This window comes from Ixodes scapularis, unplaced genomic scaffold, assembly GCF_016920785.2.
Source record: "Ixodes scapularis isolate PalLabHiFi unplaced genomic scaffold, ASM1692078v2 PGA_scaffold3__209_contigs__length_174095766, whole genome shotgun sequence".
NCBI classification, from domain to species: Eukaryota; Metazoa; Arthropoda; class Arachnida; order Ixodida; family Ixodidae; genus Ixodes; species Ixodes scapularis.
In genome coordinates this window covers 23168095-23182230 of record NW_024609868.1, presented here as the reverse complement: position 1 = coordinate 23182230, position 14136 = coordinate 23168095, and the positions used below count along the sequence as shown (strand labels likewise).

Here is a 14136-nt window from a genome sequence, read left to right as displayed (position 1 = left end):
GCACGTCTATAAATTATTGAAACAAACTCATATTTTTGGGGAGTTTCCCTCGTGTTCTGCGGAAGTCAGAAGCGTGCAAGCACGACGATACAATAGGAGGGATTTTGTGCTAGGGAAAAGTGTGTGCTCCCGTGCTTTCTTTCCCAAAGGTCAACTATATGGGACAACTGACTTAGGAGGGCAGTTAATAATTCGGCGCTCACGACAAAGATTTGCTGCACACACAGCCAACGTCGAAGCTACGCGTTCGGTTTTACTGGACGCTCGTATCATTAACCTCAATTAATCGCAGATACGTCGCTATCGAATCCGTCCTCTGTAAACCGTTTCTTTCAGAGATTCTGCGTGTTGTCTTTTGTCCCCGGCTCACCGGCCGTTCCAGATATTTGACCAAAGTCGAAGCCAATCTGCATTTCCTTCGAGACAGCGTCTCGGGGACATCTGGCGGGACCTCATTTCTCTCTTGTGCGGGTACCGCTGCATACGCCGCCTCGATTGTGTTTTGTGCCGGGGTTGTTTTGGACACATTAATCTTGTTCCATTCGCCGTCTCGCTGTCGAGCGACGCACTTGTTCCCGCAGGCTCCGGCCCTCTCAACCCGCTCGCTTTCGTATACCGCGGAAAGCGGACAGCTGGAATTTTTGTACGCATATGCGGCTATGATGACGCTAGCCCCCGCAGTATGGGCCTCGCAGTGACACGGATAATTTTATAAGAAACAAAATTGCCCGGGAACCGCTAGAGCGACAAACAAAAACAACCGACAGCGAAAGGCCTCGTGCACGATCAGGATATATGCACGCGAAGGTATTTTTGAGAGGCTTGCATCGCTCGTGCTTACATCACGAGCACCTGGAGACTGCAAGCCTGGCAACGGTACCTATATATTCGCGTTCATGCTGCACGTCCTCGAGCCTTGTCGGTTGTTTCTGTTTGTCGCTCCCGCGGGACTTGGGCAAAGGTGCTCATATTTAGCTGCGCGTCTTATTACAGAGACGTAAAATAATTGTGTCGTTTGTTTAGACAGCGGGAAGTTTGTCAGTCTTAGTGGGCGTCCGGTGTCTTCGCCGTAGAGATGAGAAATATATATCCATTGCAGTACCACTGCAAACCTGGGGTCTTTCACGTGCATCTCTCAGTCGTGATACACGATCCCACGCCGCTACGATGCTCATCTAGATCGAAATGGGCAGGGGCGGGGATCGGACCCATGCAGGATCACTGGGTTTTGCAGTGCGAGCTTTGACTCCACGTGCTTCGAGCTAGGGTGCGTTAACACACCCTTCAAAGACGTCAATACATACATGCTAATAACAATGCTGTAGAGAAGGCTAGGAACTAGTTAAGAAAGAGTAACGAAGGCAGTACACGCAGACTCTGCAATGTCACGGCTCAGGCGACAAGTGGCGTTAGACTACACTAGTCACCGAGCAGTATTCTGTGGCACTATATATAGGATGACAATCTGGGCTAGTTGGTTCATGATAACTTTCAGGGCGCCGAAAATACACAAGGACAAGATACAAGAAAGGAGACGTGAACAAGGCGCACTCGCAACTAGCGTTTATGAAAAAAACCACTCTCTTATATACTCATGGAAAACAACACAGTCATACTACATACTAGTCATAGTATGACTATGTAGTATGACTATGTTGTTTTCCATGAGTATATAAGAGAGTGGTTTTTTCATAAACGCTAGTTGCGAGTGCGCCTTGTTCACGTCTCCTTTCTTGTATCTTGTCCTTGTGTATTTTCGGCGCCCTGAAAGTTACTATATATAGGCTACAGAGTTGGCGCTACTTTGACCGACTGGCTCGTATTGGCTGTGCTCAGACCTGATGTGAAACGGAATAAAGACGTGGTGGGACCACCGGCCAAAAAACAAAAGTCCAGGTGCTTAGTTGAAAAACAACCACGTAAGTAAGGTGAGTGTTGGGTAAAGTATATCTAAAAAACACTTGAAGTACAAAGTAAATGAGAGGTGATTTACTTCAATTGCAGTAGTAAGTACAGGATGTCACAAAAGAAAATTTACAGGCTTTTTTTTTTTTTTACCGCAAAAATAAACGTTGACATCGCCGAATGCTCATTCTCCGCCCAGAGGTAGCGCTAGAGGTCACAACCGGATGCCAAAGTTTCAGCCCGATCCGATACCTTAATCAAAAGTTATAAGCGATTTTCTGGAAATTTCAATGGGCAAGGGAGCCCATTTTTGTCCATTTTCGGTTTCTGGTGCCCATAGAGCCCCATGTATTCGAAACTCCGCCGGCCGCCATTTTCCCATTGAACTTTTTAGAAAATCACTTATAACTTTTCGTTAAAGTATCGTATTGGGCTGAAACTTTGGCATCTGGTTGTGACCTCTAGCGCTACCTTTGGGCGGAGAATGAGCGTTCGGCAATGCCTAGTTTATTTTCGCGGTAAAAAAAAAACAAAAAAAAACTGTAAATTTGTTTTGTGACACCCTGTACACCGGGTGCAATATTCTTGAAGTGTTATAAATACAATATACCTTCACAGTGAAGTACAAGTACTTTTTAACACAATATTTCATGGTGCCCTTTCACTCTTCTACATAGTGTGTGTTGTTGTTTTGTTTGTTTTTGCTGGTATGCTTTGCCCCAGTGGTAATCGGTGGTTCGTCATCAGTTTTTGAAAATGGCGGCGAATATTGGACAAAGTCAAGTGGCCACAAAGTTGTTTTACTCTCGCTGACGAACCATCTAACAATCACCTTATAAATCACTTTTTTTTGTTGTTGTTTTGTTAACAATACGTCATTTTGTGATTCTTGACTTCAAAGTACATTGAAGTCAATGTACTTTGAACTTTCCTCGGAAAGAACCAGAAAAATATACTTTAAGTAAAGCACAAGTACATGCTCAGGGAGCATGTACTTCAAGTAAAGTACACGTTTTCTAAACCTACTTGAAGTAGTACTTGAAGTACAATGTATTTAAAGTACTTCCCAACCCTGTCGAATGTATGTATTAGAATTAGGAGAGACGACGTTGGGCCTCCCCATTCCGACACCGTATTGGCCGAGGATTGACAGTGAAATGATAACATGCGATTGTTCGCGCAGAATATTTCTCGAGATGCCCGTCGCAACAATTTCTGAATGGCCATATCTAAAATGGTCCCAAAGAAATGGTAGGAACGCGGGCGTACCGGTCCTACAACTAAAACTGAGGGCCAAGAAAAAAAAAAAAAAAAAACAAGTAGGCTCAAAACGGTTCGAAATAGTCCCAAAAGATCTCCTTCGGTCTTCAGAAAATCCTTACACGTAACTGGCACGATCAACCTATGCTCCTGTTGAGAGAAGAACGCCAAACAACAAGTGCATGGTCAGCAATGGAGAGCAGCGTGCAATCTTTTTTTCTCTCTTTTTTTTTTTTTTCTTTTTTGTACAAGCATCGGCGTGTACCTGGGTTCGACGATGTAGTTTGAGAGGACGCTACCACGGCGGTCAGCATGTTCCCTGGGAGCGGTACTGGGCTGCTCCGCCGCTAGGACGTCGCTCAACCGCTCGCCGCTGCCGGACTGCTGCAAGATGTGCGGACAAACGTCACACCTGCCAGGAGCCTTGGGAAATAACATCGTCATTTTTATTTGTGGGTTTACAAGGGACGGCATAGTGTTTCCACGAATCCTCCCGTGGTGTACCGGAGAAAACGATGTGGGAGGCCTTTTTCAAAAGTGCGCGCCATCAAGTAAGTAGCTGCTGCGCCAACCATCTGGCTCCGCCATTGTTTGGGCGGACGAGGCCTTCGACAACGTTCGGTTCGGCGTGAACTCTGCTCAGCTAATATCGAGAACGACGGCATCGTCAGAGTTCGGCAAACTCGGGTCCAATCACACGCTTCATGCACAAGATATGGCGGCCCCCAGTGTTGCTTGATGGAGATTCGAAAATGGTCTATTGGAAGAGCTGACTGCTCGTCTCGAGGATGTGTCAACAGCTCGCCTTTGCCTCGGCTCTCGCATGTAGATTTTTACGAACTAGTGCGTTTATAGCACTTATTTCTTAATTTTTTTTTTTTTATAAGTGAAGTTTTCCACACACTCACGTCTGAACTCCTCAAGATCAGCAGGTTGATTTCGTCCTTTTGGTCGGTCAGTTCTTTGTTCACATCCCTAAAAAAAGCAAAGCAAAAACCCTCAAGTGTACATACGCCTATGCCTTAGTTGTGTCTGGTATAAAAGCGACTTTTCGGACATTAGGAAGCCCAAGTTACTTCCGTCACATATATGAGCTGAGCTTTATACTTGCGCAAACTGGTATTTTAATGTTATATCGCCTCGAGAAGTTTTAATGTGTATCGTATACGTTACGGAGTTCCTCTAAGCGTGTAGTTGGGCGTTTAAGTTGTAGTCGGTGAAGTTGTAGACCTGAACAATTGCTGCGCGAGACCTGCCACGTTCCTATCAACCGCAGGGTTCAAAATTTTCTTCTCTGGAAAAGGAAGCTGCAAATAGGACAAGGTAATTGAAAATGTTATGAAAGTTAACTACAAACATGACTGGGCCAGTGGGCTATGGACGCTAACACGAGACAGCATAGAGCTGCTGAGAGCATGATTGCAATTGATTGGAAGTAAAAGTCCGCTGTTCATAGAGTGAGGAGCACTCCAAGCGAGGCGAGGCAGTGTCTTTACCTGAGCAAGCTGAGCTGCTTGACAAGGCTTTCTCTCTCCATGGCGATGCCTTCTGTCACTTTCATAGCAGTTCTGCGAGACAGAGGCGAGTATACGAATATTATTTAATTCATTGTAGGTTCAGAAAGCTTTTCGAATTTGCAGATGTCTTTGACATCTGCAGCTTCGAACTTTGGTGTGAAATGTAAATGACATATTAAGGTTTGAGTATGTCATTTTGGAGTCGAAAATGTTAGAATTGACTTGAAAAAATTTATCATCGCAGTGGCGAAAGTTGAAGTTTTCTTTTTCTTTTTTTTTCCTTCAAAAGAGGTTTTTTTTTTGTTTTTTTTTTGCGCTGATGCATGCACTATATGTGCTAGTTGGTACATACTGAATCGCAGCGAAATAAACAACGCGAAACATTACAAGGACTGGTGGAAGACGTAAACTGACGGCAGGATGGAGCGGTCGGTTTTAACCGCCATAATCTTGGTATCAGAACGCGCTATTGGTAAAAAGCAGGATGAACGACGTGTCAAACGGCCTCGCCTAAAAACGACTTTTTTATGTAGTGATTATTAGGCTCGCGCACCTGACCAGCCTGCACCTTCCCACGGAGGACCCCGGCTTCAGCAGGCATCCGCCGCAGCGAATGCCCACCGCCATCGCCGCCGCAAAGCCGCCAACCGTCGTAGTCGTTGGCATTGAAGAAAGAGACAGAAAGACCATTACGACCGTGTGGTCGTGTCAGACTCTTGAGGAATATAGAGAGAGGAGGGAAGAAGGTATCGGATAGCAAGGAAGATGAGCCAGGTGATTGTATATTTAAGAGGGGGGGGGGGGGGGGTTAAGTCATCTAATCTAACCTTGTAGAACAACAGGTAGGCAACAAGGACACACACGCATGTGAATCCTTCTGTCCTGACAATGACATCGTGAGGTCATAGTTTGTGTCGATGATAGTAGGACTTTGGTTAATACACCTTTTCCGTGTTAACGAACACGATTCCGCCTCCTGCACCCCCCCCCCCCCCCCCCCCGAAAAAGTCCCAAGCGACTTCCGGCCACTGTTTTGGCAGGCCGCTACGAAGTTTGAGATTTAACGAGTATGCGCTCTGCGTGCCTGAACAATACCCGTTTTCACCTCAAGAACCATAGTAAAAAAAGTTCGGCTTTTTTGCGGAGCATTACTGATTGCCCCCTTTAAGTAGAAAATTAGGATACATATACGTGAATTGTAGATTAGATATATGTTATCTTACTAAGACGTACACGATCCAAACACAAAAAGCACCGCTTTTTCCTCTGACAACCAAATCTCGTAAGAACTACTTCGTGCCGCGTATGGACAATGCGCAAAATTTGCTTTTTTCTTGAGGTGAAAACGAGTATAGACGTATGACTGGTTTTGTGAAGTTCCGAGCTTTCTACGTGGTCATTTCAAACGTAGTACTGTATGTACATATTTGTCCTAAAAGCCTATTAAAAGCGAGATGCAGACTCGTCAAGTTCATTCTTGGGTTAATTTAGGTAAGGCATATTTCCGTGTTAGGAAAATGTTCCGTGACACCAACCGTTTTACTTGATGCCTAGGTTTGTTCAAGCTTTATGGACCTTGAACAGAGCTACGCCTTTGTTTTGTCTACATTATTCGTGGACAAAACAAACGTATAGTGAGATATATTTCGGGATTTAGGGGTATTCCGGCGTTTTAGGTATAGTCCTTGGTTTGTCTGAACATTTGCTAAACACACAAATAGGCATCGCTACTGGCGACTACAAAAAAGTAACGCCAGCGGCAGGCAGGGGTTTACTCTGGGCTGTAGAATTTGTTTCCAAGCGATTCCAAACAGTTTCATGGTGTCGAACGAATGCTTTGGAAGCTCGCTCCAGTACGCGCTCACCAGCACGAAACAAACGTTTGCAATAGTCTAGTTTCTAGACTTCCTGCTCGACTGGCAGCCTGCCTGCCACTGACATCGCAGCACTGAAAAGTGCGGGTATATTTGAATGTTGGTTTTTGCATCATTTTCATTTTCGGATTTTACAATAATTATCCTTAATTTCGCGATAGCGGAAAGGGTAAGGGCCGGGGCTTCAGAAAAATACAGTTAGTTGGGACGGCTCAAAAAATCGCCGGAGTACACGACGCCTTTGAATGTGTTGAAACAAATACCTCCTTCGTTTACCGCGTTCATTCTCTCGCTCTTCATTTTAACTAAAATGTGTGTCTAATAAAAAAAAAAGTTAAACGATGCGATGATTTTGAATTTCTTTAAAACGGCTGAAGCATCGACGACACCGGAAAAATATTTGGGGTACTTTATTTCGGGTATAAAACAGACAACAAGACATGGAAGACCATTGCATGCGTGTATTGTCATAATGTTGTGAATTGTTGGCCTTTTCAGTTACTAAGATAGAGAGCTACACAAAGGCTCGAGGTGACCTTTACTTTGCGCGGCGACGCTTCTCTTCCAAGGAGTGCTGCCGCATGGTGTCCGCCTGACGTTGCATTTCCTGCATCGATCTCTCGGAGTCCACCAACCGAACCTCGAGCCTGTTTAGTTCCTGAAAGGCCGAACACTCGTTAGAGTCACTATTTGGTCAGCGGAATTCGCTCTAGAATTTCTGTCTGGAGGTTCTCAGGATATGTGCATCCTAACCTTGCCAGATTCTCGGAGAATCTCGATCCCTGGTAACTAGCAGACATACACATGCACGGATCTTATATAGTATATACTCTGGTCCCACTAGAGTGAGAAACAGAAACAGCCGACAGGCCTCGTGCACGTGAAGCACGCAGGCGAATGTATCTCTGGCAGGCTTGCAATCATGCACTCATGCCTATACGTCACGCGCACCAAGAGACTGTAAGCCTGCCAAAGGTATACCGTCGCGTGTACGCTGCACGGGCTTGAGGCTTGTCGGTGTCGGTTGTTTCTGTTTGTCGCTCTAGTGGGACTGTAGGGCATAATGACCATGCGTTGGCAAATTTCGTCATGCACTTCCTTTCAAATTTGCGTGTGGACGCTCGGGCGTGGTAGCTCCCATAGCTTGGGCATGGGTAGAGACCGTTCGTAAGTTTTATAACACAGCCTCTCTGCAAGGACGTCGTAGAGAAACCACAAACGTTAGACGTGGCCCTCGTTTACCCACGACCTTGAAAGGAAAACTAGGTTTGCGAAGCGACCGAGCGTGAGCAATCTGCTTTCTGAAAATTAAAACTCAACAGGATCAACGGACATGTACAATTTTTTTTTTTTTAACATTGCATGTTGGCAGCATGGCGCCTTTAGGATACATTGAACAGAGCTTTTAACCGCACATGCGCATTGAAAGTGGCCGGCCGCGATTTGCTTTTTGACGTACTCCTGAACGAACAGTTCGTGAATTCAGGGAACTGGTTTTTCGGTGATCAGCCCTGAATGATGGTACTTTCAGTGGCCATGCCTACAGCTTTGAGGGCGGTATTACGCATTAGCGTCGCGGAGACACAAGAGACGTTAAAGAACGGAACGGCTCGATTACCTTGAGGAGCTTGGCATTTTCCTGCTTGGTCTCCGCCTCGTTGGTGTTTACGTTCCTCAGCTGTGCCTCCAACTGTTTGGGGAAAGCCGGAAGCTTGCTCTTACAAACGCTCAATGATCTCGCCACAAATCAATGCTGTAACGCTCAGAAAAAAAATTATATTGATTAGGCTTTGCATTAGAGTTGCCGTCAAACCTTCTTTGACTTAAAGGCAGTCGTTGCCGTTGCAGTTGAAAAAAAAAAAAAAAAAAAAAAAAAAAAAAAAAAACTGAACGAAGTAGCAAGTTTATATTAGATTTGTAGATATTTTTATCACACAAATAAAAAAAAAATATAAATTATGATTGCGGGTAAACACAAACAGACATTAGAGGTGGACTTAGTCTAGAAATGCTATAAAATACATTAATCTTCGATTTATGACAAGTTCGTTGATGCGTTCACAGGATGCGATAAACCATTCGCATATCCGGTTAAAATATATAAACTTTAGAAAAAAAAGCAAGCGCATCGTTCCACGATTTTACTTTGACTGCCAAAGCCCACACGGGAGGCACATCTTGAAACTCGGCAACTTGCCCGCGGTTTCTATGTCCAGTTTCGGGCAAGGACCAAATTAAATCTCATTATTTTTAGTAATCATGAATGAGCAGCTTCGACTGTTCTGTGGTGCGACGCCAAAGCAATTGATGTCTCGATGCTCCCTGTTCTCTCTAAGATACGTAGTTTTTTTTTTTTTTTTTTTTTTTTTAAGCTTTACAGATTTGTTTAAAAAAAAAAGTCTTGAATGCTATACTTGCGCTGTTTGTGCAGTTGAGTTCTACGGCTGCAGAGAGGACATACTATATGGGGCTAATCGTAACGATCAGTCGGCTAATTAAGTAGAATTTGTTAATTAACTTTTGAATTATTGAAAGTAGACATGGTTCCAATTAGAAACCTGCTGAGCGTCATCCAAAACCGCAAAATCAATCAATTTTAGAAATACTTTGACCGCGTGGGAAGCGTGGTAAAGCGCGAAGCACATGCACGACGAAACCGTCCGATCCGACGTCCGACCGCGCAATACGACGGTCGGAGGCGAGGGTTTTCAACGCTCTCCGATGCTACGAAAACCCTCTCCCCTCCAAGGTCATTCCGGCAGTCCGCACGTCGGATCGCGCAGCAGGTACAAGCCTGGGCGTCTGTTAAGAGACGGAAAAATCGCGCGGTCGCCTTATCGCACGGGTTGCCTTGCTCTTGCTGCATGAGTGGTCACTTTAGCGCACTTCTGCGCTTCTCACGCGCTCAGTATTTCTGAAATTACCGCTTTAGTGGTCTTCGATGACGCTCAGCAAGTTTCTAGTTGAACCCATATGTCTATTTTCATTAACTAAAAAAGTTAATGAGCAAATTTTACTAATCAGCAGACTGATCGTTACGATTAGCCCCCTATACTATGTCCCACTATTCACATAACTCACCTGCACAAACCTCATAAGTGTAGCTTTCACGGTTTTTTTTTTTTAACAAATCTGTAAAGCTTAGGGGAAAAAAAATCACCCTGTATAAAGGCAACACGTCCGACTCTTTTAGATCCGCACCCTAGGAAGTTGGCAAGTACGGATTATTCCTGATACACTTAAATATCCTGGCATTGGTTACGAAGCGCCAGGAAAGAGAGGCAAAAGCAAGATCGTAGCATAGAGGAAACGGTGCACCGGACGCAAAGCACGGCGCTTTCTCGCCGCCTTCACAACAAAAAAGAAAAAAGAATGACCCCATCAGAATTTTCCTCTAATACTTTCACTATATATGCATCCGATTCCTTTGACTCATCGAAAATTTTGTTTGTCGTCCACAGTAACCTCGGGAGTTTATAGTGAGATAGGACTCCCAAACTTTTTATTTTTTTTATTTGGCGACTTTTGTAGATTTACTCTAATTTGTGGCAGGTTAAGAACATCAGAGCAAGCACCTCCCACGAAGCTCTCTGCTTTCTATAATTGGTGGTTTCCTTCTCCACTCGCCTCCTCTCCAGCGTTTTCTCTCATAAAGTGGAAAGGGTGGAGGGCATTGTGGGAGGAGTTTGTTCCGTTATTTTGAACGTTCCACAGATTATATCTATACACAACGCCTATAAGCTCGTATCAGGGTATCAACGATGACAGAGAGTTAAGACTTTGACTTCAGTTCGAGCATTTGTGAATGCTACACAACGAAAGGCTTTACTATATTGCGAAAGATACGAGTTATTCCTGCTCGCTGTAAACACTCACTTGGGCATGCTTTTCCATCAGGAGCTGGAGCAACTGGTCCTTTTGCTTGAGTTCCTGTTCCAATTCTTCGCGAAGTTTGCGCTCCTTCTGGCGTTCCTGCATTGGTTGCGTAACAGGTCGTGGCAATTCTGTTCCTGCCGCTCTCATATCGGGAAGGTTGAAATCTGACAGTCTATAAAGCCACATGATGGTAGTGATCGGGTCTCGAGCTGGTTTCTGGCGGAGCCATTTGCAACTCTTCAGAAATTGGTATTTCTATTAATATTTACCTGGCTTCCTCGGAGTCGTCAGAGTTTGCTTATTCAGTTGCGGTTGCTGCGTCAGTTTTGAAGCAACCTCTAAAATGGCCACATGGAAATGAGGTCAACATAATATATTTGGGGACAGTCTCAAATAAGATAATTACCGAGGTTTGCTTTATAGTTGATTGGCATGTGCAATGCAGTCTCTACATACTGAGGTCTCGTGTGCCATGACACTGAGGTCTCGTGTGCCGTGACATTAGCTCGGATTTAGATGATTCCAATCGGTTCCCCGCAATTTGACAAGGGCTGTGCGGTATGACAGAGATTCCAGGTGAGTAACGTTAAAGTGTCTCGGGGGTTGTTGTCGTTGTTGTTTTCCTGGGCCGCGCCAGTTTTTTTTATTTTTTTTATTATTAAAAATTAAAAATTGTATTTTAGCTTTTGTTTTTTTATCTGAGGTGTTTGCTTTGTTCGTTTCTACACTTCACCAGCGGAACGTTTTGTATGAGAAGTCGCGTAAAGAAGGCACTTCTCAAAACCGTGCGCCTTTGTCAGCACTTGCAGAAGTACGTTTCGTTGGAGCAGGGTAAGTATTACAACTTAGATCTCACTTGTGCGCGTGTATATGGCAAGAAGTCACGCACCCAAAGTATCTTTAGCTAAGATAATTCCTTCTCTTGACTTCTACTAGCATGTGGGAGATCCGGTTTAAGCGCTCCAACCAGAGCATGTTTCACTACATCGAATCTGGGCCCCCTATGCGCACAGCGTCGACACTCTCACGTTCTACAGCGTGGAATGTGCTGCTTCCGTAAATACTAAATAGTAATACAAGTTCCATATACGTTAAAGCATACAGAGGGAGTGTAGCGCCACTTTCCGCATAGCTGACTTTAATTTGCGAATTTATTACGATACTTTTCGAGCTGTCGTTTTTGGTTTCAGAAGCTTGCTGTCGAACAAACAAAGACATTAGACGTTCGTGTTTTGACGGAGTAAAATTGGCCTGCCTTTAATGTATGGCGACACTGGTTTACGCTGCGAATGCGATATGTTTAGTCTGTGCAGTACGGCTGTAATTGGGCAGGAGATCGAACTATAGGGGGTGCTTTATCGAGCTTGTTGTCCCCACAGTTCGGTGTTAACTAATGCAGCATAATAAAGAACTTTAACCTGGCCTAGCACGATCTGGGCACGAGCGCGTCGCTTTGACCAGTGCTTTGGTCGCACGAAGAACGGCCTTCGAATCTTCATCTTCGATTTTTCTGACCAAAAACAAACAAGAAAATTCGGTTTGTTATCCCCACAGCTGGAGCGTACCGCTAGAGGCGTGACTGTTCGATCCCCTCCCCAATACTCCGTTCACCCTTGGGATATTCACACGAGGGAGAAATCCTGGGGATTTCTCCACGGCACGCGCGCATCACGAGACGAAAACGCGAGGCTTTTGCACACCGCAAAGCCTGACATTTTTGTCGCGGGATGCGCGTGCCGTGGGAGAAATCTCCGGGATTTCTCCCTCGTGTGAATACTCCCTAAGCTGAGACTAGAAGCTCCGCCTTTAGCAAGAGCTTTTTGCCCTTGCTAACACAAGTGTGAACGCGCAGGCACGCGCAACCAAAGCACTGCGGAAACCAGCGAGCTCGCGCTGAAGGCGAAGCTTTTAGTCTCAGCTCTCAATCTCAGCGAAACGAACGGGGGTGGGGATCGAGCACGGTGTGGGATCGAGCCTAGAATTCTTGGGATCGGCAACGCGAGCTCTCGCCCCACGTATCTGTGAGCAGCAGCTCTGTGCCAGCAGCAGCAGCAGCAGCAGCAGCAGCAGCAGCAGCAGCAGCAGCTGCCGCCAGAGGCAAGAGGGTACTCACTTCAGCAAGCAGCTTGTCCTTTTCCTGCCGTAGCTGCTGCTCCATCTCCTCGTAGAGACGCTCCACTTGCTCCTCTTGCTTCTGCCGCCGGCTGGTAGGCCATGCAAACAGACCGACTTGAACCTCTCTCAAGTCACCCGCGGTCCACAATAGATCACTCCCCAGCAATCAGGACCTTCTGTGTTTGTTGTTTTTCTCTTTCAGCTTCGTTTACGGCTCTTGGAAAGCTGCTGGAGCTGGAGATCCTGTCGGGCTCGAATACGGCCCCATGGTGTGCGGGTCTGTACTCTACGTTCGATGGCGCGAAGAGTTGCTACAAGCCGCGCAAATCCCACAATCACTATCGATGCCTGGTGACGGAGCAACTACAAGTGTAGAAAAAGCGTTGCCGGATATCACGCGACGTCTATCCGTTTCCTGCTAATTTCTCGACTCCTGCTAGACGATAAAAGCGCGGCTCGAGATCGACAAGGAAGGAATGTGCACTACGCACAAACGATGTTCGCGGTAATCGACGTTTTTATTTTTGTCATTCTTAACTGCCGTCCTTTCTTTTTTCTACTTATAATTCTATGCTGTACTTACAAGAAACGTTCCGGCCGCGTGTATTACGTATTCGCACCCGCTACACCATTATAACTCGCGTTATGAAGTTAGAAAACATAACTCGTGTTCTGTGTTCTTTTTTTTTTTTTTAAGTTTATTATAACAATGCGCAAGCGGCCGGGTCAGAGGTCCGGCATAACCTATTTTCTTTTTTTTCGGTTTACAGTTTAATTGATCGAATGAGGTTAATCGAGCAATCTTGCCGAGACAGGCATCGGCTAGCTGCTCAGAAAACAATCGGGTCACGGCTTTTTTTTTTTCTTCTCTTCTCGCGTATGTTTTTATTGCACTTTCTTCCTTGATATACACATTTGTTTTTGCCTTTTTTGTGTGTGGGTGCCCAAGAATAGTGCGAAGACAGGTATACACGTTGGCAAGTACGGCCTCTGGAAGCCGCCATGTTTTAATGCGATAGTCGAACAGCGACCGTTCCACCAGTCTTTGCTCACGTGAGGAGAGCGCTCTCGAGGTCGTAGCACTGCGTCTCGCTGGTCCGGATGTTTCCCATCACCTTGGTGAGGAACTGCTCGAAGTGGGCCAGCATCGCGGAGTCCTGGCTTTCCTGAAGGCGGCTCCAGGTGTCGCGCACGTAGTCCTCGCTGCTGACACATGCAAACCCGAATCGGCGGGTAAGGAAGGCCCGCGCGAAAACAGGTATCAATATATATATATATATATATATATATAGGGTGTTTTTTTTAAAGCTTAACATATTTGTTTCAAAAAAGTCGTGAAAGTTACACTTATGCCGCTTGTGGAGGTGAGTTATACGGCCAGGGGGACATAATATAGGGGGCTAATCGTAACAATCAGTCGACTAATTCACTAAAATTTATTAATTAACTTTTTAATTAATGAAAATAGACATGGTTCCAATTAGAAAATTGCTCGGCGGTATCGAAAAGCACTAAATTAGTAATTTTCAGAAAGACTTTGAGCGCGTGAGAAGCATAGTAGTGCACTAAAGTTACCACTCGTGGAGCAG

At 45.3% G+C, this 14136-nt stretch overlaps 2 protein-coding genes across 3 annotated transcripts in view; one reads left to right on the top strand and one right to left on the bottom strand.

Moving 5' to 3' along the window:
- Positions 1-5453, top strand: part of LOC8026042 (inversin) — a 51346-nt gene extending 45893 nt beyond the window's left edge. The window contains exon 16 of the mRNA XM_029980184.3: positions 5216-5453. Coding sequence (XP_029836044.3) covers positions 5216-5218 — 3 coding nt within the window. The 3' untranslated portion in view covers positions 5219-5453. The remainder of the gene's footprint in view (positions 1-5215) is intronic.
- A 1309-nt stretch (positions 5454-6762) lies between these two features.
- LOC115320094 (EF-hand calcium-binding domain-containing protein 4B) overlaps positions 6763-14136 on the bottom strand; it is a 28429-nt gene continuing 21055 nt past the window's right edge. The window contains exons 4-8 of one of the 2 annotated variants that reach the window (XM_042292343.1): positions 13601-13750; positions 12546-12636; positions 10433-10528; positions 8175-8246; positions 6763-7214 (exon numbers count right to left, since the gene is read on the bottom strand). In XM_042292343.1, coding sequence (XP_042148277.1) covers positions 7095-7214; positions 8175-8246; positions 10433-10528; positions 12546-12636; positions 13601-13750 — 529 coding nt within the window. In that variant the 3' untranslated portion in view covers positions 6763-7094. Of the gene's footprint in view, positions 7215-8174; positions 8247-10432; positions 10529-12545; positions 12637-13600; positions 13754-14136 lie in introns of both variants that reach the window. The other variant, XM_042292342.1, reaches the window with a different exon arrangement.